The 19,148-nt window shown below is 38.4% G+C and overlaps 3 protein-coding genes across 4 annotated transcripts; 2 read left to right on the plus strand and 1 right to left on the minus strand.

The window, feature by feature from the left end:
* Positions 1-3,910: 3,910 nt before the first annotated feature.
* On the minus strand, positions 3,911-7,940 carry LOC111496014 (B3 domain-containing protein REM16-like). 2 transcript variants are annotated; one of them, XM_023146232.1, is made up of 5 exons: positions 7,687-7,940; positions 7,415-7,576; positions 5,076-5,649; positions 4,670-4,854; positions 3,911-4,445 (listed from the first exon to the last, which is right to left on the minus strand). In XM_023146232.1, the coding sequence occupies exons 2-5, from the start codon at positions 7,523-7,525 to the stop codon at positions 4,131-4,133; spliced, it is 1,185 nt and encodes a 394-aa protein (XP_023002000.1). In that variant the 5' UTR covers positions 7,526-7,576; positions 7,687-7,940; the 3' UTR covers positions 3,911-4,130. The 2 variants fall into 2 exon arrangements, with proteins under 2 accessions (XP_023002000.1, XP_023002001.1); XM_023146233.1 differs by having other exon boundaries at positions 7,415-7,533; positions 7,687-7,933.
* A 3,382-nt stretch (positions 7,941-11,322) lies between these two features.
* LOC111496024 (dof zinc finger protein DOF1.6-like) lies at positions 11,323-12,240 on the plus strand. The gene has a single exon (XM_023146246.1). It carries the CDS (start codon positions 11,340-11,342, stop codon positions 12,036-12,038), a length of 699 nt encoding a protein of 232 aa, XP_023002014.1. The 5' UTR covers positions 11,323-11,339; the 3' UTR covers positions 12,039-12,240.
* A 3,294-nt stretch (positions 12,241-15,534) lies between these two features.
* LOC111496017 (thylakoidal processing peptidase 1, chloroplastic-like) lies at positions 15,535-19,055 on the plus strand. The gene is made up of 6 exons (XM_023146235.1): positions 15,535-16,502; positions 16,619-16,687; positions 16,788-16,856; positions 17,876-17,962; positions 18,051-18,118; positions 18,319-19,055. The coding sequence occupies exons 1-6, from the start codon at positions 15,864-15,866 to the stop codon at positions 18,437-18,439; spliced, it is 1,053 nt and encodes a 350-aa protein (XP_023002003.1). The 5' UTR covers positions 15,535-15,863; the 3' UTR covers positions 18,440-19,055.
* Positions 19,056-19,148: the final 93 nt, after the last annotated feature.

Genomic DNA, 19,148 nt, shown 5'->3' on the forward strand with positions numbered 1-19,148 from the left:
CTTAAGTTCCCCAATATTCCCTCTCCGTGTCCAGTTATTCCTTGTCCAATCTTCCGCTCGTGCCTCACGTGACCTCCCCTCTTTAATTACCATTAATTAATCTTCATTACTACTAATTCATTAATTAATTCAACTAATCTTTTCTTCTTTTATAAACAAAAAAAAAAATAATATATTTTTATTTGGTCAGCGTCTGATGCGCTCTAGATTCTCCGGGAAATGCAACGGCTTAATTAATTAATTAATTAATTAAATTAATTATATTTGTTCATCATTCTCTCTCCGTGCATTTCTCTCTCAAGAATATACAAAATTTATTGGAAACATGCAAATATTTAAAAAATAAAATAAAATAAATAAAAAATGCTTATGAATCACAGGCAAAATTTTGGATCATATTCCATATTCTATGCCTTTGTCTTATCACAAATATCTTCTCTCTCTATGTCTTTTGCATCTTTTTCTTCTCAAAAACACCCTTTTCTTTTTAATTCACAAGTGGAATGATGCACGGTATAATTGGTTTTCTTTGTACCCGAACCACGATTTAGAACCTAGATTTAATATTGGATGGCTCCGACGTTCTCCTGCAAAATGACTATATTACCCACTTAACTTAAACTATTGCGAAGAACAAAATCTATCCCCACATACCAATACAGTCCAAGATCTCACTATCACTTATGCATGTGCGAAGTTGCAATGTTGTAGAGGAAAAAAAAAAACTTGGTGACACATGAGCATGGTGGTCCGTGCGAGATTGCTATCGTGAAAAAGAAAAATAAATGGCTCCAGAAGAGATAATGCATTATAGTCACAAAAAAGAAATATCATTAGGTAGAGATGGAAAATTAGACCGAGAAATTTGTGGAAGGTCAAGAGTCAATCCCCGTTACCTGCTTAGCTTGAACTATATCTACGAATGAACCCACAAACAAACAGTGTTCTTTTAGTATGTTTTGTCATCATTCATATGTTTCATAGGAAAATCTATTCTTCAAATCACCCTGACTTTATATCCTCTAGATAACTCTCATTTGTGTATCTTGTATTTAACTATTGTATTTAGACGATTAATAAAGTTAGATAAATTTTTATAATATGATCTAAGGAGACGACATTATAATAGGTAAGAGTAGAGGACATGTAATATTAAATCTTTGTTCGAATATATACAACTATGCACATATCAACATGCATGTGTTACCTCGAGATTCGAGCTCTAAACCCCATCATCTTCCTCCTCCTCCTCAAACGCCCAGCAAATATGCATATATAAATATTATAAGATGATCAAAACGACAAAAAAGAAAGGAAAGAATCACCGAAATCAACGCCGTTTGGGCTTGTGAGCTCCCAGAACATGAACATTGGTAATACAATTAAGAAGAAGAAGAAGTGTTCAAAATCACAATCAAACATATAATAATAATAATGATTTAGGGGTGTTGCATTTAACAAAGGCCTATAAAGAGGAAAACGAAAAGATGCCATTGGAAAAGGCACAGCTGACGATTGGTCATTAAGGATCAGGTCATTAAAATGGTCAAGGAACGAAACTAGGGGTAACCCTCCCCCAACAACCCTAAACTTTTAGGGTTATTCCCAAACTTCCATAATTTCCGATGTGGGTTTGTTTGATTTGGAGTTTTTTTTTTTTGGAGAATCCCTAAGCTCAAAGCTCAGTGGAAGGATGTCACATGTCAGGACAGAGAAACAGAGTTTTATTTTTTTTACTTCTTTTTTGTGTGTGTTCTTCATTTATTCAATCATATCTTTGACCAAAAATGGTAGCTGTACCGCAGTTCTCATCCCACTTTCTCAAAACAATGAAATTTTTCTAAGAAAATTGGGTTTCTTTTGAGAGATTCAGTTGTCGTACTGCCAAATTTCACAATGGGATGTACAGATATTAACATCATCTACAACAAGATTTGACCCTTTGAAACGGGTATATTTCTGTTTGTGAAATGAGTATAGGCAATGTTTAGAGGCCAATAGCTAGCAAGGCGCTCGTAGTTTACAATAGCAAACTTTTGATCTTTTAATAAAGTATATGTCTTAACCGATTGAACTAAGGTTCGATATTCAAGAGTTTATAAAGTGTTCTTGTGTCGGTTTGGGAAGTAATTATGTGAGAAGGGTAATAGTAAAAAATTGACCAATATTGGTCAGAAGGGGCATCATTATCGTACATACAACCAGATGTGCCCAATGTACTATGTAAAGATATCTCAATGCTTTTTCTATTTGCCGTTTACTATGAGCAGAAGAGGGTAGTCAGTTATTGTTATATCTTCTAAGGTAGGGATGTGAAGATAAAATAATTGAGAGTAAGGGTTAAAAAGAAAAAAACCTTTGGTAAGTTCTAAAAGGCAAGGAGGCACCGTACTTCCTAGATTTGTAAGTGAATGTGAGATAACTCATTGGTTGGAAAGGGGAAAGAAGCATTTCTTATGAGAGTGTGGAAAACTCTCCCTAGCAGACGAGTTTTAAAAATTTTGAAGGGAAACCTGGAGGAGAAAGCCCAAAGATGACAATGTCAACTAGTGGTGAGTTTGGGTTGTTACAAATAGTATTAGAGCCAATCATCGGGCGGTGTGTTAGCGAGGACGTTGGGCCCCCAAGGGAGGTAGATTGTTAGATCCCACATTGGTTAGAGAGTGGAACAAAACATTTATTATAAGGGTGTGGAAACCTCTCCCTAGTAGACGCATTTTATAAACCTTGAAGGGAAGCCGGAAGGAAAAGCCCAAAGAAGACAATATCTGCTAACAGTGGGCTTAGGCAGTTACAAATGGTATCAGAGTTAGTCACCAGGCAGTGTGCTAGTAAGGACACTAGACCCCTAAGGGAGTGAACTGCGAGATCTCACATCAGTTAGAGAGGGGAATGAAAGATTCTTTATAAGGGTGTGGAAACCTCTCTCAAGCAGACGCTTTTAAAATTCTTGAGAGGGAGCCCAAAAGAAAAAATCCAAAGAGGACATACTAGCGATAGACTTGGGCTGTTACAGTGAACTATAGGTTTATGATACCGAACCCATCTCGCTCAACCAAACCACAAGGGTTAAAAAAAAAATTCTTATTCCTTAACATAGCTTTGTGAGATCTTTAGAGAGAGAAAGAGATGTGTTTATCTATGTAAGCTTCTATATGTCATTTGATATGTAATCGGGTGGACCACAGAAGAACAAAGACATGTTTGGTGAAAAATGCAAGTGAAGATAGAAAGGTACCTGATAGCCCTGAAGAATTCCAAACAAATGCTAGAAACAACTCCCAAAAACACCTGCAAATGTCAAGTTCTCCATCAATGGCGCAGAAGAAAAAAAGAAAAAGTAGAGAACTTGAATCAACATCAAACAGCACAAAAGGAAAAGAAAACAAATTCCCATTTCCCTTTCAACTCCACCCAGCACGACTTCCTTCCTTCCTTCCTTCCTTACACTGCAGAGAACATGTACAAACAAAACTCAAGTCATAATTTACCATTGGCGCTTTCTGAGGATCAAACCATCCATGATGGTGAAGAATTGCAGGCACATGAAGCCTTCTGTTTTCCACTTCATAGCCCTGCAAGATTTGCATTTTGTCCTCTGTGTATTGAATAATGGCAAACCCACGTGAACTTCATACATACACTCATAACTCAGGGATTGAAAAGGATATATTCCTATCCCCTCTTTGTTTTTTTTCACATCAATGCGTTTAGTTTAAGGCTCGACTTTTATCTCGAGCTGGATAATGAAGAAGCAGATATCGGGTATGGTGTTCTATGTTCCGACCCTTCTCAATGGCTGCATATGGCTAATTCAAGGCTGAGAAATTTCTCAGCTCTCATGCAATGCAGTCAATAATACGAGTGATTGAAACTCATGGGCAGTGTTTCACATCAAAAGTTACAAAACTGTGAATGAAGCTTAGAAACTCTTATAAACAGGATATTCTACTGTGTATGACAAAGTTCGGACTAGCGTGGCATCGACAATATGTTTGCATGGGATAAGTCACTGCCACAGAACATCATATGTTATAACAGAGTGATTACCTACAATATTATACAGATAGCAAATCATGGGTCTTAACATTAGGTTCTAGATAATTTGGGAACTTGCCACAAATTAAGCTTTAGTTGGCTTTGATTAGCTTCCTGTTGCACTTAGCCGACACACGAGTAAGAGGGATAACATCTTCGACAACACGGAAGATTTTGACCTCCAGGACCACAGGACCACTTGTTTTAGGGACAGGCTCAAAGACGCAGACGTCGAATTCTTCTAAATTGTTATCTATTGCGAAATGTTTCCATCCACTTGTAAGGCCACCGCATTGACGACTTGCGGTAAAGCTGAATTTGGCTGGCCATTCGTCGTTTCCGAGATGCAGTATTACGTCTTGGTTGCAAAGGGAGAGATTTTTCGTAACCCATTGAGTGGGGATAAACTGCATCATCAACCAACGTGCCGTGTGATATGCATATGAGAACTAAAAAAATCGACAAACTTAACATACAGTCAACAAAGGGATTGCCCAACTTTCCTAATACTAAGGAATTCACACATTCATTTCACAGTTCACTTCAGAAGATCTCATGGAAAATATAGATTGGGCGTTGAAAGAAAGTTCAAGGAGAAACTAAAAGATCAGCAACAGAATACAAGTTTTACCAGGTAGAATCTCCTGTATACATGTGAAGGTCGCATGATAACTTTGAAACCAGCATTGCTTGATGCTGCTTCTGCCAACTTCAGGGCATTGTTCTTGTCCTCTTCTGTAATAGCCCTCCGATTGGATACGTATTGCTCAGCATATGACCCGGTTTTCTTAACGGGAGTAGCTTCCTCGTCGGAGTCTAGCAAAGTTCAATGTCAAATACCAGATTGATCCATAAACATTAAATAGATTGAGTCCTGACTACACAATCATTACAAAAATGCTTTCCTAGTCAAGATTGGAAACGTATCGTGCTAGAATCTCTATATCGGAGCTCAATGATAACAACCTAGGAATCACCAAGAAAACAGGAAGACATGAATCAAGGATTAAAAACTTAAGCAGTTCTTCTCCAACTACCTGATAACTGAACCGGAGCAGGGGTGGGTGTCATAACTGCTGCACTTTTTGGAGTTTCTTTCCTTCTTCTAGTACGTATTGTTCGTATAGGCTGAGCTGAAAAAACCTCAGGTTGACCATTCAAATTTGTAGCTTTGGACACGACGTCCTGTATCATACGTTCCATACTGTCATCGTGCAAATTATTTTCGGAGGAAGCACATTCAGCACCATTGTTAGCAGCAACATCAAAACTATCTAAAGTGGGTTCTCCAAACTTCCTCTTAGCCTTGTGTCCAGTGTCGCTATTTGTATGCTCGCAGATTTTTACGAAATATGATGCTTCCTTCTCACAAAAGCTCTTCCAATCAAATACTAAAACGTCAAACTGTGACGCTCCATTGTACCTAAAAACTAAAAGATCATTCTGCTCCAGAGAATGAGCCTTCACAAACTCTTGCCAACCGTGTTTGAAATACAATTTATCATCATTGGCAGACAATCCCACATCCCATGTGGCACCACTAGGACCTTTAAGAGTCACAGTTGATGGAAGTTTCTTTTTCAAATTGTTCGCAAATTTGTTTGGAAGTACCTGCAGCTCAGATAATCTATATAAATGAGTTGCCAAGATTCTAGCAAAGCTTGTAAGAGAAACTATAATGCAATTAGCAAAAAGATCAGTTCTAATGGAGTGAATGTTTGTATCCAAATCATCAATTGTCTAAAACCCCATAAGCTTAGAACACTTTAGAAAGATGGTGTGTGCTTTAAACTTTAAACATTAACTGTATGAATGGGGCAACTGTAGGCGGTAAGGTATTGACGATTGTTGGGAGAGGAGTCCCACATCGGCTAATTAAGGAAAATATTGTGGGTTTATAAGTAAGAAACACTATCTCCATTGGTATGAGACCTTTTGGGAAAACCAAAAGCAAAGTCACGAGAGCTTATGCTCAAAGTGGACAATATCATAACATTGTGGAGAGTTGTGGTTCCTAGCATGGTATCCGAGCTATGCCCTTAACTTAACCATGTCAACCGAATCCTCAAGTATCAAACAAAGAATTGTGAACCTCGAAGGTGTGGTCAAAAAGTGACTCAAATGTTGAATAGAGGATGTATTTTGTTCGAGGGCTCCAGAGAAAAGAGTCGAGCCTCAAATAAAGGGAGGCCGCTCGAGGGCTCCATGGGCCTCAGAGGAGGCTCTATGGTATACTTTGTTCGAGGGGAGGATTATTGAGGATTGTTGGGAGAGGAGGAGGGAGTCCCACAACGGCTAATTAAAGGGTTGATCATGGGTATATAAATAAAGAATACTATCTCAATTGGTATGAGGCCTTTTGGGGAAACTAGAAGCAAATTCATGAAAGCTTATACTCAAAGTGGACAATATCATACCATTGCGGAGAGCTGTGGTTCCAACAATAATCCAACAATGCTATAAAGCCACAATTGCAAGATCATTTAAGCTCATCATTGAAAGGCCTTACCGAATAAGAACACGACAGCAGAAATACTTAAACATGAAATTTGTATGAACTTAATTCTCAAATAAATAGTCTCCAACATCGTTTACATCGTTTCTAAACAATGAGGAAACAAATGGAATTCACTCCCAAATCCTAGAAAAGCTTGCAAGTGAAATTTTGATGCAATTTTCCAGTCAAACAAATAGATGATCATAGAAAGAAACCTAGAGCAAGTGTGAGATCTCACATTTGTTGGAGAGGGGAACAAAACATTCATTATAAGGATGTAGAAACCTCTCCCTAGCAGACATGTTTTAAAACCGTGAGGCTGACGAACGTAACAGGCCAAAGCAGACAATATCTGTTAGCGATGGGATTGCACGGTTACAAATGGTACTAGAGTCAGACACTAGGCGGTGTGCCAACAAAGACGATGGGCTCCCAAAGGGAGTGGATTGTGAGATCTCACATTTGTTGGAGAGAGGAACGAAACATTCCTTATAAGGATGTAGAAACCTCTCCTTAACAGACGCGTTTTAAAACCATGAGACTTACAAACGTAACGGGCTAAAGCGGACAATATCTATTAACAGTGGGACTTAGGCTGTTAGAGTAAGTGTTTAAATCCAAATCGTAAATCATCAATCACGAAAAATCCATAAGCTCAGAACACTTGGGAAAAACGCTGAGTTCTTCAAACATTAACTCCATGGATGAGGAAACAAACAGCATACAATAAAAAAAACACAACAAAATCTAATGAACAGAATCTCTGCTACAAGTTTGTGAGGATCAAAACCAAAATCTAATGTCTAATCATAATCAATCATCAAATGCAGAACACAGAATTTGAAAATACAAAAGGAGAGAGCAGAAAAGAAAACCTACAAGTTTCTGTTCACTACCACCGGCAAGAATTTGATAGAAGTGGGTGAACTGAAAATGGCTCCAATAGATATCTTCTGCCCATTTGTTTGAGCTATCGCTTACTTTATCCATTAGTACGGCTAGAAACACAATAAATTAACAACTAGAAGATCGAAATGCAACCTGAAATCCATTCAGAGAGCAAGTCCATCATTATGATCCAAGTAACAAAACATACCCACAACAAACAAGAATCTAGTAGATCTAGAAAGTAAGCGAGTGCCCTAACTTACCTGCGAATTTGGCGGCAGAACAAGATGGGTGCAGCCGCCGATTGCCGATTTCGGGGCCGCGGTTGAAGTTCCAGATTTGAAGGAAGATGGATCCGCCGCAATCGGATGCTTGGACAACAAGCAGAGAAGTAGAGCCGAAGCCCAAGTTATTGTTCTAATGCGACAAGTCACTGACGGAGAAAAAGGTAATGGAGATGCCCGTTTCAAGGCCATTCTTGAAAATCGATGAGCTTTTCTTCCAAGTACAGTAGAGTTGAATTTCCTCTCGAACGTGTCGTTCGTTTACTTATCCAATAAAATACCGTAAGAACACATTTTAGAATTAATTTTCTCATTTATTGATGCAATTAATTCTCTTATTTCTATCAAGTTTGATGAACATTAGAAGGCTAATCTGTGTATAAGTTCTAAATCTAATGGATCTTAGAATTACTTTAGTTGTATATTTAAGTTATAATGGTCAAATGTTCCTTAATACGAAATATTAAGGGGATCGGGATTAAATCCCTGCCACAAACGTTTTTGTCACGAAATTATAAATACCCACAATAGATTATGTAAAAATCAGATCCGTTGATGAATGTAATTCAGATCTTGAGACATTTTTTTATAATTCCGATAATTAATTTTACCATTTCTAAGTTTCAAGTCATGGTTGTGCTGTGTAGAATTGCATCTGAGCCATTCAATCTTGGGAGTGACTCAATTTAGAACAAAGTTTCCAAATCTTGCTTCTAGATCTTCGATGTATTATAATCCTATCCTCGTTCATTCGAATTTTGTATAAGGAGGTGTTAATTATTTTGATTTAAGGGTTATTGCTTCAACAAAAACTTGGATCGTTGGGTTGAGAATTAAGGTTGACTTATCAATATACATATCTTTTAGTTTGGTTATTGTTAGAGTCGTGACGTTGTAGGGCAATACCTCAACGTCTACCTCTCATGTTTTTCTCCAATAGTCTACATTTTTCTATAGTCCCTTTGGAACCTCTATTTTGCTCTACGAGATCCGATATCGATTGGAGATGAGAACAAAGTATTCTTATAAGAGTATAGAAACTTCTCCCTAACAAAACCGTTTTAAAACTAGGGGAAACTCTTACCGTGAAAGCCAATGAGGACAATATTTATCGGCAACATTAACTTTTTTTAATAAGTTTTTTAAAAGAATATAAAAAACCGTGTCATGTTTTGATTTTCGATAGTGACCTAATTCTTCTTCAAAAGTTTCAACCCACTAAGAACCGTATCATCATTTTGCTCAAGTATATAAGTTCTATACTTTTGATCATTATAGACTAAAAAAAAAAAAAAAAAAANTCCGGGCTTCTTCCAGACTGGCGGAGTTGGGCGGAACCTTCAGACCTCGAACTGTGAACGCCATTTTTTCTGAGTTCTTCTCTCTGCCTTCGCCAACTCAATGAGTGAACTCGTTCGGCTATTGCTGTTCGCGCTACTCCTCGCAGCCTCCCACGCGCCTGGTTTATAAGAGCAATTTGATGGGCTTTAAACCATAAAAATTACATTTGTTTTATGGATTAAAATTATTTATTAAAACTAATTATTACAATTAAAAAGTCTAGTTAAAGCATTTAATTTTTTTTAATTCGTAATATATATATACTAACGATAATAATAATTATTATTATTACATTCATAAGTGAAATAAAACTTTCAAGGTAAAATGATAATAAGATCTAAAAATAGTCCTATAAAAGCATTTTTAAGTAATTTTAAAATTTAAAGTATACGTAATAATGCTTCACTTTAATCATTCAGAAGTTTAAAGTATTTTAAAATATAAAAAACTATAGCAATTTAAATTTATCCAAATTTTTATTCTTATAGACAAAAAAAAAAAAAAAAAAACGACACTTATAGAGTAGAAAATACTTGCTTTAAGACTTTAGAAGGCATTTCGACATTTAAAAACTAATGATACGATCCTTCATCATTCGAAACACATTTTTAGTTCATGTGGCATAAAAAACAGTCGACCTTTAGTTTCTCTGTCTCCCTGTTCCCTCTCTTGTTAACATGTTCGAGTGCTTTGACCAGTTATTAGTTAACCATAGTTAAATATCGACCAAGGTAATTAACTAAGCTAATGATACTAAAATTAACCCGGTTAATAAAGAAGGGTTGGATGTGTGTGCCATAATGTGTTTAAAGATGGGGGGGAATGAAATGGTTTGTAGTGTAGTGTAGGGAGCATGCAAAGGTCGACAACTCAAGAAAAGAAATGGCACACACATCCAACCCTTCATTATTGCTTTCTTCAACATTCACCAACATTCATTATTCCCTTCCCACTCTCTCCATTCTCAATTCGGGTCCATTCAAGCATAGTTTACGTGATACTCGAGTAAAGAACGGGTACATAAATAAGCTGGAATTATAGCTGAACGAGAGTGGTCTGAAAGGTAAGATAGCTTAAAAAGGCATAAAAGAGTTGGTGTGTAACAATCTAAGCCCACTGATAGCTGATATTGTCTGATTTGATTCGTTACGAATCGTCGACAGTCTCACAGTTTTAAAACGCGTCTACTAGAGAGAGTGATTCAAAAGATAAGATAGCTAAAAAAATATAAAAGAGTCGGTGGGTAATAATCAAACCCCACCGTTAACAAATATTGTTCGGTTTAATCTGTTATGTATCGTCGATAGCCTCATAATTTTAAAACGCATCTACTAGGGAGAGATTTTCATATCTTTATAAAGAATGCCCCCCTCGGAGCCAGCGTCTCGTAGTTTTGAAATGTGTCTACTAGGAAAAAGTTTTCACACCCTTATAAGGAATGCCCCCTATGGAGCTAGTGTCCCTCAGTTTTGAAACGCGTCTATTAGGAAGAGATTTTGACACCTTTATAAGGAATGCCCCTTCGGAGCCAATGTCCCCCAGTTTTGAAACGCGTCTATTAGAAAGAGGTTTTCACACCCTTATAAGGAATGTCCCCTCAGAGCCAATGTCTCCCAGTTTTGAAATGCGTCTATTAGGAGGAGGTTTTCACCCCCTTATAAGGAATGCCCCCCTTGGAGCCAGCGTCCCCAGTGCTTGGCTCTGATACCAAATGTAACAGCCAAAGCTTACCGCTAACACACCCTTATAAGGAATGGGGGTTAGCATCCTCACTGGCACACTGCTCAGTGTTTGGCTATGATACCATTTGTAATAGCTGAAGTCCACCGCTAACAGTTATTGTTTGCTTTGACCTGTAATCAGTCTCACGGTTTTAAAACGCATCTGTTAAGGGAGAGGTTTCCACACCCTTATCAGTGGTGTTTTATACCCCTCTCCAACCGATGTGAGATCTCATATTCCACCTCCCTTGGGGATCCAGCGTCCTCGCTAGCACACCGCTCAATATCTGGCTCTTATATCATTTGTAACCCTCCAAACCCATAGCTAATACAAAATTGTTAACTTTGACCCGTTGCATATCTCCATCGAAAATAAGTTTCTACACTTTTAGAAGGAACGTTTCGTTCTCCCAGTTTTCTCGTGGTTGAGTGTAGAAAGGGTGGGTTTGGTGGTCAGTGAGATATGGAACATCGTACTACCCCACCGCTTTCACCCCAAACTAAATAAAAACCCAATCTTTCCACTTTCTTTTAACACATTACCACTCCCATTTCTCTCAATCTTCTTCAATGCCGTCGGAATCAGCCAATCCCAACAGAACCAACCGCCCCCAACACACCATGCCCTTCCCTCCCCCGCCCCAATCAGACCCACGCCCCTGCCCTCGCTGCGACTCACTCAACACCAAATTCTGCTACTACAACAACTACAACCTCTCTCAGCCCCGCCACTTCTGCAAGTCCTGCCGCCGCTACTGGACCCACGGCGGCACCCTCCGCGACGTTCCTGTCGGCGGCGGCTCACGCAAAAACTCCAAACGCTCACGTTATCACAACGCCCCCTCCTCTGCTTCCTCCTCTTCCTCCTCTGTTTCCCTTCTTCCTCCCGCCGCCGCCGCCGTCACTAACGACATTAACGTCAATCTCAACGATACCATGTCCGGTCCTGCCACTTTCACTTCTCTCTTGAGCTCACAGGGACCCGGGTTTTTGGCTCTTGGTGGATACGGGTCAGGATCCGGGTCGGCTCATGCCCCTGCAGCTTTTGACGAAATGGGGTTCGGCTTAGGCAGGGGATTATGGGATACCGCTTGTACTTACACTGAAGTTGGGGATCTCGTCGGAGCTCCGGAGACGTCGTCGTCTGGATACAACACGTGGCAGATGAATGACACCAATGGCGACGGCGCTGGCGGCGGAGTTGTCGACGGCGATTTGCTGAATTGGCCGGACCTTGCCATTTCCATGCAAGGCAAGAGCTTGAAGTAACCTAATAATAATACACACAAAAACACCCTCTCAATGCTTTTCTTCATTTTTTTTAATGGCTTTCTGAATCTTTCCTTCTGGGTTGTTTTCTGAATCTCTCCGACACAAATTCGACAAAGAAAACCAAAAAAAAGAACAAAAATTAATGTTTCGTGGGAGATTTCCCTTTGTCTCTGTTTATACAAATCGTGTTATTTACTTGGCCTCTTCCATTATCAAAACCCATATGAACCTGAAAGAAAAAACAGAGCATTAGCATGATGCTCTGTTATGCTCTGTTTCTGATACGTTAAAACAGTTTTATAAACTATTACTGGTCTCTCTAATGGCTCCAAGAACATCGGATCCTAGGATTATCCGAAATATGAATTAATTAATTGATCCAAATCTCAACTTAGAGGTTAGATTCATATAAAAATGTAACATTTTTCATGTGGGTTTGAGCTGAAAGAACTGATAATCCCAATGAAACAGAGCCCATTACAACAAATGAAAGAACCCATTTGGTTTTGTATTTTGGATTAAAGAACAAACCATCCTCTGAAAACTGAGCCATTTGACTGACTGACTGACAAGACGAGCCGAACTACGATGGAACAGGCGGTTTCCCTTCTTGTTTGACTTTGACTTTGACTTCAATGAGGAGAGAGAGAGAGAGAGAGACCGAACGTGTTATTGAGAATGATTGGGAAGGGGGCTTTGGGGGGCAAGGGGAACGGAAATAGCGGCAGGGTTTTGATGTCTATTGATTGCTTGCTATGGCGTTTGCCTAGACAAATGAGAGCAGCGGCCCCAAGCTCAGTGGTGTGGGCGCGCCCTCGTGCATTGGCGTCGAGTTCTTATGATCTTCTTCTTCCCCCACTAACCCAACATTCATTATCTATGATGATTGTTTATGCACACCCATTGAATCAATCCCTAGGTGTTTTATCCTACATTATAGCCTTTATTTATATATATATATTTTGTAACTGCCCATATTCACTGCTAGCCGATATTGTCCGGCTAGGGGAAGGTTTCCATACTCTTGTAAATAGTGGTTTGTTCTCCTCCCAACCAATGTGAGACATCTCAATCCACCCCCTTCGGGGCCCAGCATCCTCGCTGACACTCTTTCCTTCCTCCAATCGATGTGGGACTGACCCCAAATTCACCCCCCTTTGGGGCCAGCGTCCTTACTAGCACACCTCCTCGTGTCTACCCCTTTGCGGAACAGCGAGAAGGCTGACACATCGTCTGGTGTCTGGCTCTGATACCATTTGTAATGTCCCAAATCCACCTCCAGCAGATATTGTCCTCTTTGGGCTTTCTATTTCGGGCTTCCCCTCAAGACTTTAAAACGGTGGTTTGGTTTGTTATCCTCCCTAACCAATGTGAGACATCACATATATATAGTAATAGAAATTTATTTTAGTATTTGTACTTTCTTATGAGTGTTAACGATGTTGTTTTACTTGAAAGATTCAGATTCTCGTGCTGAACATTTGTTGTAATAGCCCAAACCTGCTTGTGCTCTTTGGGCTTTCCTTTTTGGGTTTTACTTAAAGTAGAGAGAAGTTTCCATATCCTTACAAAGAATGCATTGTTCCCCTCTCCAAACGATGTGAGATCTCACTGTCCACCCCTTTAGGGGCATAATGTCCTCGTTGGCACACTGTTTGGTGACTGACTTTGATATCATTTGTAAGAGTCTGAGACGACCGCTAGCAGATATTGTCCGTTTTAATCCATTATCACTGTCAGTCTCACAATTTTAAAAACCTTGAAGGGAATACCCAAATAGGACAATATCTACTAGCAGTGGGCTTGGTTGTTACAAATAATATTAGAGCCAGACACTGAGCAGTGTGCCAGCGAGGATGTTGGGGCCCGAAGGGGGTGGACACAAGGCGATGTGTTAGCGAGGACGTTGAGGCCCGAAGGAGGTGAATTATGAGATCCCACATCGATTGGAGAAGGGAATGACAAGGATGCTAGGCACAACGTAAAAAAAAGTTTAAAGAAAAAAATAAAATTTTATCTTATTAGACATAAAATTGAAAGTTTAACGAACTCTTTACATGGTAAATGATTGCGTCTTCAACACTATAGCTATGATGGGATTAGTTGTTGGATGATTGTTGAATGACGTTTTTCTCGATTAGGCAAATGCGAGTGATGAATATGCTTTTTCTATTTGTTGGTAGCGGAACTCGGGAAGAGTTCGTAAATAAATGGTGAAACCCCATTGAAAATTATTAGTCGAGCGTGCCATTGGGATTCATATCCTCTTACAAATATTCCAGGTGTAGATACAAATCTAAAACTAGTTCTTCGTGATAGCTGCAAACGATCCTATTAGAGATCGAAATTTATAATATGGTTTTGGGTTCTCACATCACAGTAGAAATTGCACACACACGACAATGTAATCGATGAAGATATTATCACTGTGAACGGGACACATTCGAACTCGTAAAAATAATTAACGATTAAAAAAATAAAAAATGTGAATAATTAGAATACGTAAGAACAATAATGTCAAGCCCTAGAAAATTTTATGAAAATGAAAAAAATTATTTATTGTTTTTATAGGTTTTTTAAAATTATATAATGATTTAAAATACTAAGGAAAAATAGGCAAGAAAGACAGGTTCGTCGCTAAAATCGCTGACGTATGCGCTTCCGTCACTCCATTTTCTCTCTCTTAAGCCATAGCTGAGCTGGACCAAAGGTCAACCCACGTGGTTCTCCAATTTATCATAAAAAATAATATTAGGATAAATTGGTTATTATTATTATTATTATTATTTATTATTTTGCCATTAGAATTGTGTATTAAAATAAAATAAAAAATTAAATCATTAATTGTGAGTTGTTGAATGTGTGTATTAGGATAAAAATATTTCCAATTAATTTTTTTTATTTACAAATATTTTTAAAATTAAAATATTAAACATTTACAAAGTCGCAATCTTTAAATATTTTTAATTTTTATAATAATCTTAAAACTATGACAAGATTTTCCTATTTTTTGGGTTGACTGGGTTGACCCGACAAAAAAATGTCAAACTCTCGATCTGACCAAAATTTTTTATTTTCAGTATATATATATATATATAATCCAACATGTTTTTAATTGGATAATTTGGATGGGTCGAGTGAAAATTTTGTTTAATTATTTCCTATTTTCAATTAATTTTTCAACCGGATTTAATGAAATTAAAATTATAAATTCGTGTAATATAAAAATTTATAAAATGTAACTAAACGATAAGATCAAATTAAAATTGAGCGAAAATGATAGAATTTAACCTTTATTTTATTATTCCTACCATTTTTCATGATTCAAGGGCTTTTTCGTAATTTCACAGGCGAATACGGCCAACGTGTCTAGTCAAAAAGTCAAAAAGTCAAAAAGTCAAAAAGGGCAATCCGTTTATCTTCTCGTCGTCTTCCTCCGGCTGCGGTGGTAGTTTCTTCTTCATATATATCAATTTATTCACTTTTCCTGCTTGGGTTCCTCGTGTTTTTCCTCTCTGTTTCCTCTTTCTGATTCTCTTGTGGAAACCGAGAGCTCCCCCTCTTCTCAGATTCCTCTCGTTGACTTCCCCAAAACCCTATCTCCAGTCGTCAATCGCCGATCGATTCTTTGATTTTCAACCACTGGCTTCAACCCCCTCCGATCTGTAGTTTCCGGCTTCAATTTCCCACTTCGGACGCCGATTCTCTGCTTTCCGAAGAAGAAATGGCGTTTCTCGATCACTAGGTTGTCGCGATTATTCTTATCTTGTCTCTGCAACAAACCTGCTTCAAATCCTAATCCACCTACTGAAATTTGCTATCATGGCTATTCGAGTTACCCTCTCCTACTCCGGCTATGTTGCCCAAAACCTAGCTTCATCCACCGGCCTTCGGGCCGGTAACTGCCGCGTTTTTCAGGAGTGTTGGGTCCGATCTTGTATTTTTGGCTCAAGCCATAATCCGGACCTCAAATCTGCTGGAAGCGCGCGCAATTATCGGTCTGATAGCCGGCGGTTTAAGCCGAGTTGTTCTTCTATGTACAGCGCTCTCCCGGGAGAAATGGTTGGGGAAAACCCTAAGAGTCCAATGATTTTGGGTTTGATTTCGATGCTGAAATCGATGGCGTCTGCTTCTGGATCTTCTCCGACCTCCACAGGGATTTTGGGGGTTTCTTCATTTAAAGCCACTTCGATTATCCCCTTTCTACGAGGCTCGAATTGGCTTCCGGGTTACGATATACGATCTCATGTAAGTGGGAGTGATGAGTTTTATGAGAGTGATTTTGAGAAGAGCAGCTGGGTTTCGCGCTTGTTGAATACCTATTCCGATGATGCTAAGGCTCTGTTTACGGCTTTGACTGTTAGTGTGCTCTTTAAATCGTTCTTGGCGGAGCCGAAATCGATTCCTTCTTCTTCCATGTATCCTACTCTGGAAGCAGGGGATCGTGTTTTAGCTGAAAAGGTGACCCTTAGTTCATATAATTGATATCTCTGAATTGAATTGTTGATAATCTTCATATTTGTTGACTGTTTTTACAGTTCTCCACTGATATCTGTTTCTTTTCCTCCTGATATTAGGTTTCATACTTTTTCAGGAAACCTGAAGTTTCTGATATAGTGATCTTCAAACCTCCTAAGATCTTGCAGGTATTAATTCCTTTGATTAATGAGATTCTTTTAAGGAAATTTTCTATTTAGAACTGTTGAATGCTGATATGTTCTTGCATATTTTTTGCACCCCATTTAGGAATTTGGAGTTAGTTCGAGTGAGGTGTTTATTAAGAGAGTTGTGGCTACGTCTGGGGACGTGGTTGAAGTAAGTGTTCTTCAAACTTGTAATATCATTTCTTTAGTATGCAATAATTTTGTGATATGTTCATTTTTCAAAAAGATAGTTCAATTCTTTGCTTTGTTCTCTGATTCATATTGGTTAGCAAATGAGTAAATAACTTATTTGCTTGAACTTCGAGTAACAGCAAAGGCTATGTGATAAGGAATCAACCCAAAGAAAAACTTTGATACCAAATAATAAGGAATCACTACGAGGGAAGTAAGATTCTGTTACCTTGTTGAGCGAATATCTCAAAGCAAGAATACTTGTTTGAGATTTGAATCACCCCACAAGCAAGATCGATTATGTCCCGCTTGAATGATTTTAAACATGTAACCTAAACTATGTAGAATTGCAAAAAAAACTTGGTCTTTGGCTAAAGGAAAAGGTAAGAACACTTAGCCCTAATGATAAGGTAATGACAAAGAATCACTCCAAGGGAAAGTAAAACTCGAATTATCTTGTTGATCAAATATCTCAAGGCAAAAACACTTGATTGAGATTCGAAGCACTCCACAAGCAAGATCGATCATGTCAAGCTTGAATGCTTCTAAACATGCAATCTAAATTACGTAGAATTGCAAATAAACTTAACCCTTGGCTAAAAGAAAGAAAAAATGTTATTTTTAATGCATTTTCCAAGTCTCCTTACAAAGATAACGTACATGGCTTTATATAACTTTAAAATAAAAACTCTTAACCTTCCATGAGGCATTCTAAAGAGTTGTAACTTTCCTACTTTGTGACCATAATGAGTGGTTGTAAGTCAAATATCTGTTGGAGATGAATGGGGAACCAAATATAGTTCCAATATTAGATAGTTCTCGACGCTAATCATTAGTGAAAGAAAGGATTTTCCAATCTTGGTAGTTGCTAACACTCAGACGTTTATTTGTATCCCATCGGCCCATTTTGCGATTTAGATGGTGACATTTAGTCCTATTGTATTAGGATTTAACGTTATGACTTTGACATTAATTATTCGATGCAATGTCGTATGGTAGGTTCGGAATGGGAAATTGGTGGTAAACAGTGTTGTTGAAGATGAGGACTTCATCTTAGAGCCAATTGCTTATGAGATGGATCCAATGGTAATTGTCTTTCCATCTCAACCCTCCCTTTCTCTTTCGAATTCTGATCAATGGGAGAAATAAACAGTTTGCTCGTTTTCTTCTGCAGCTTGTGCCTGAAGGTTATGTGTATGTAATGGGAGACAACCGTAACAATAGTTGTGATTCTCACAACTGGTAAGTTCACCATCTTAGTTCTATATTGCTTTATATTTTGAAACCCAAGGTAGAACTATCAGCCACATAGGCACGTCGTGCTTTACAATTGTCGTAATGCTTTCGTGAGTAGATGAAAACCGGGTGAAGATCAAATACTAGCAATGATAGCCACCATTGTTTCTGATATTATGGTATACCTGTTTCTTTTTATTCTCCAGGGGTCCGCTCCCGGTTGAAAATATCGTAGGAAGATCATTATTCAAGTACTGGCCTCCCCCCAAAGGATCCAGTGTGGTAGATGAACCACATGCAAAGAACATTAATCTGGGGATGTCCTGACACCGTCCCGGTATTACCTTACTTTGTCATACCCTTAACACGGATTAAACTGGCCTATTTCGGTCCCGATTCCTGCAACATCTTTGCACATAAAACTTGGATTGGACTTCATGTCCACATGGTGTGTATTAATGGAAGTAACTCCTATCCCTTGTGATGGTTGTATCCTATGCTATTCTTAATCCAAAATGGGATTGAAGAAAAAAAAATGGAAAAAAGAAAAGAAATGGAATAAAAAGAGTAGAGGGGAATTGATCTCTAGGCCCCTAAATTGGTATTGTGGAACCAAAGTTTTCGAATCTTCAAAGGGTTCAAGTGTTCCAGAAAATGTCGAACAGGCCTGGGACGAGCATCGTTCACCTTCAGCTTGCAGCCTCGCTCTATTATTTTGGTCATTGTAGACATATATGGCTGAGATGAAAGGACATGGAGCGGCAAATGTATCTATCTTAGCAATGAACAAATTTCATGGTGTGTCTATTTTCTGTGTGTTTTGTGCTGTACTTGCTCAGCTTTAGTCCTAGAGAAGATTGGATCCTGCAACTCTAGACAAGATTGTATCTGTGGATTTGAATTCAAAGATTTCAGATAATTGGTATTTTCTGTTTCGTTGGACAATACGATAGGTCGAATGTTGTCGATTGTTGTCGATTGTAGCAGAATTAGTAGGTTTCGATATCATTTTGAAGCATTTTGAAGAGAAATATAT

This window comes from Cucurbita maxima, unplaced genomic scaffold (genome assembly GCF_002738345.1).
Source record: "Cucurbita maxima cultivar Rimu unplaced genomic scaffold, Cmax_1.0 Cma_Scf00022, whole genome shotgun sequence".
NCBI lineage: Eukaryota > Viridiplantae > Streptophyta > Magnoliopsida > Cucurbitales > Cucurbitaceae > Cucurbita > Cucurbita maxima.

Bases quoted from the DNA above. Each gene is read 5' to 3' on its own strand.
- LOC111496014 (XM_023146232.1), bottom strand. From the start codon at position 7,525: ATGGATAAAGTAAGCGATAGCTCAAACAAATGGGCAGAAGATATCTAT. The intron at 4,855-5,075 runs GTAGTTGGAGAA...GAACTTTGCTAG, and splicing joins TGCTCCGGTTCAGTTATCAG to ACTCCGACGAGGAAGCTACT. The intron at 4,446-4,669 runs GTAAAACTTGTA...TTGATGATGCAG, and splicing joins TATACAGGAGATTCTACCTG to TTTATCCCCACTCAATGGGT.
- LOC111496024 (XM_023146246.1), top strand. From the start codon at position 11,340: ATGCCGTCGGAATCAGCCAATCCCAACAGAACCAACCGCCCCCAACAC.
- LOC111496017 (XM_023146235.1), top strand. From the start codon at position 15,864: ATGGCTATTCGAGTTACCCTCTCCTACTCCGGCTATGTTGCCCAAAAC. The intron at 17,963-18,050 runs GTAATTGTCTTT...TTTCTTCTGCAG, and splicing joins CTTATGAGATGGATCCAATG to CTTGTGCCTGAAGGTTATGT. The intron at 18,119-18,318 runs GTAAGTTCACCA...TTTATTCTCCAG, and splicing joins AGTTGTGATTCTCACAACTG to GGGTCCGCTCCCGGTTGAAA.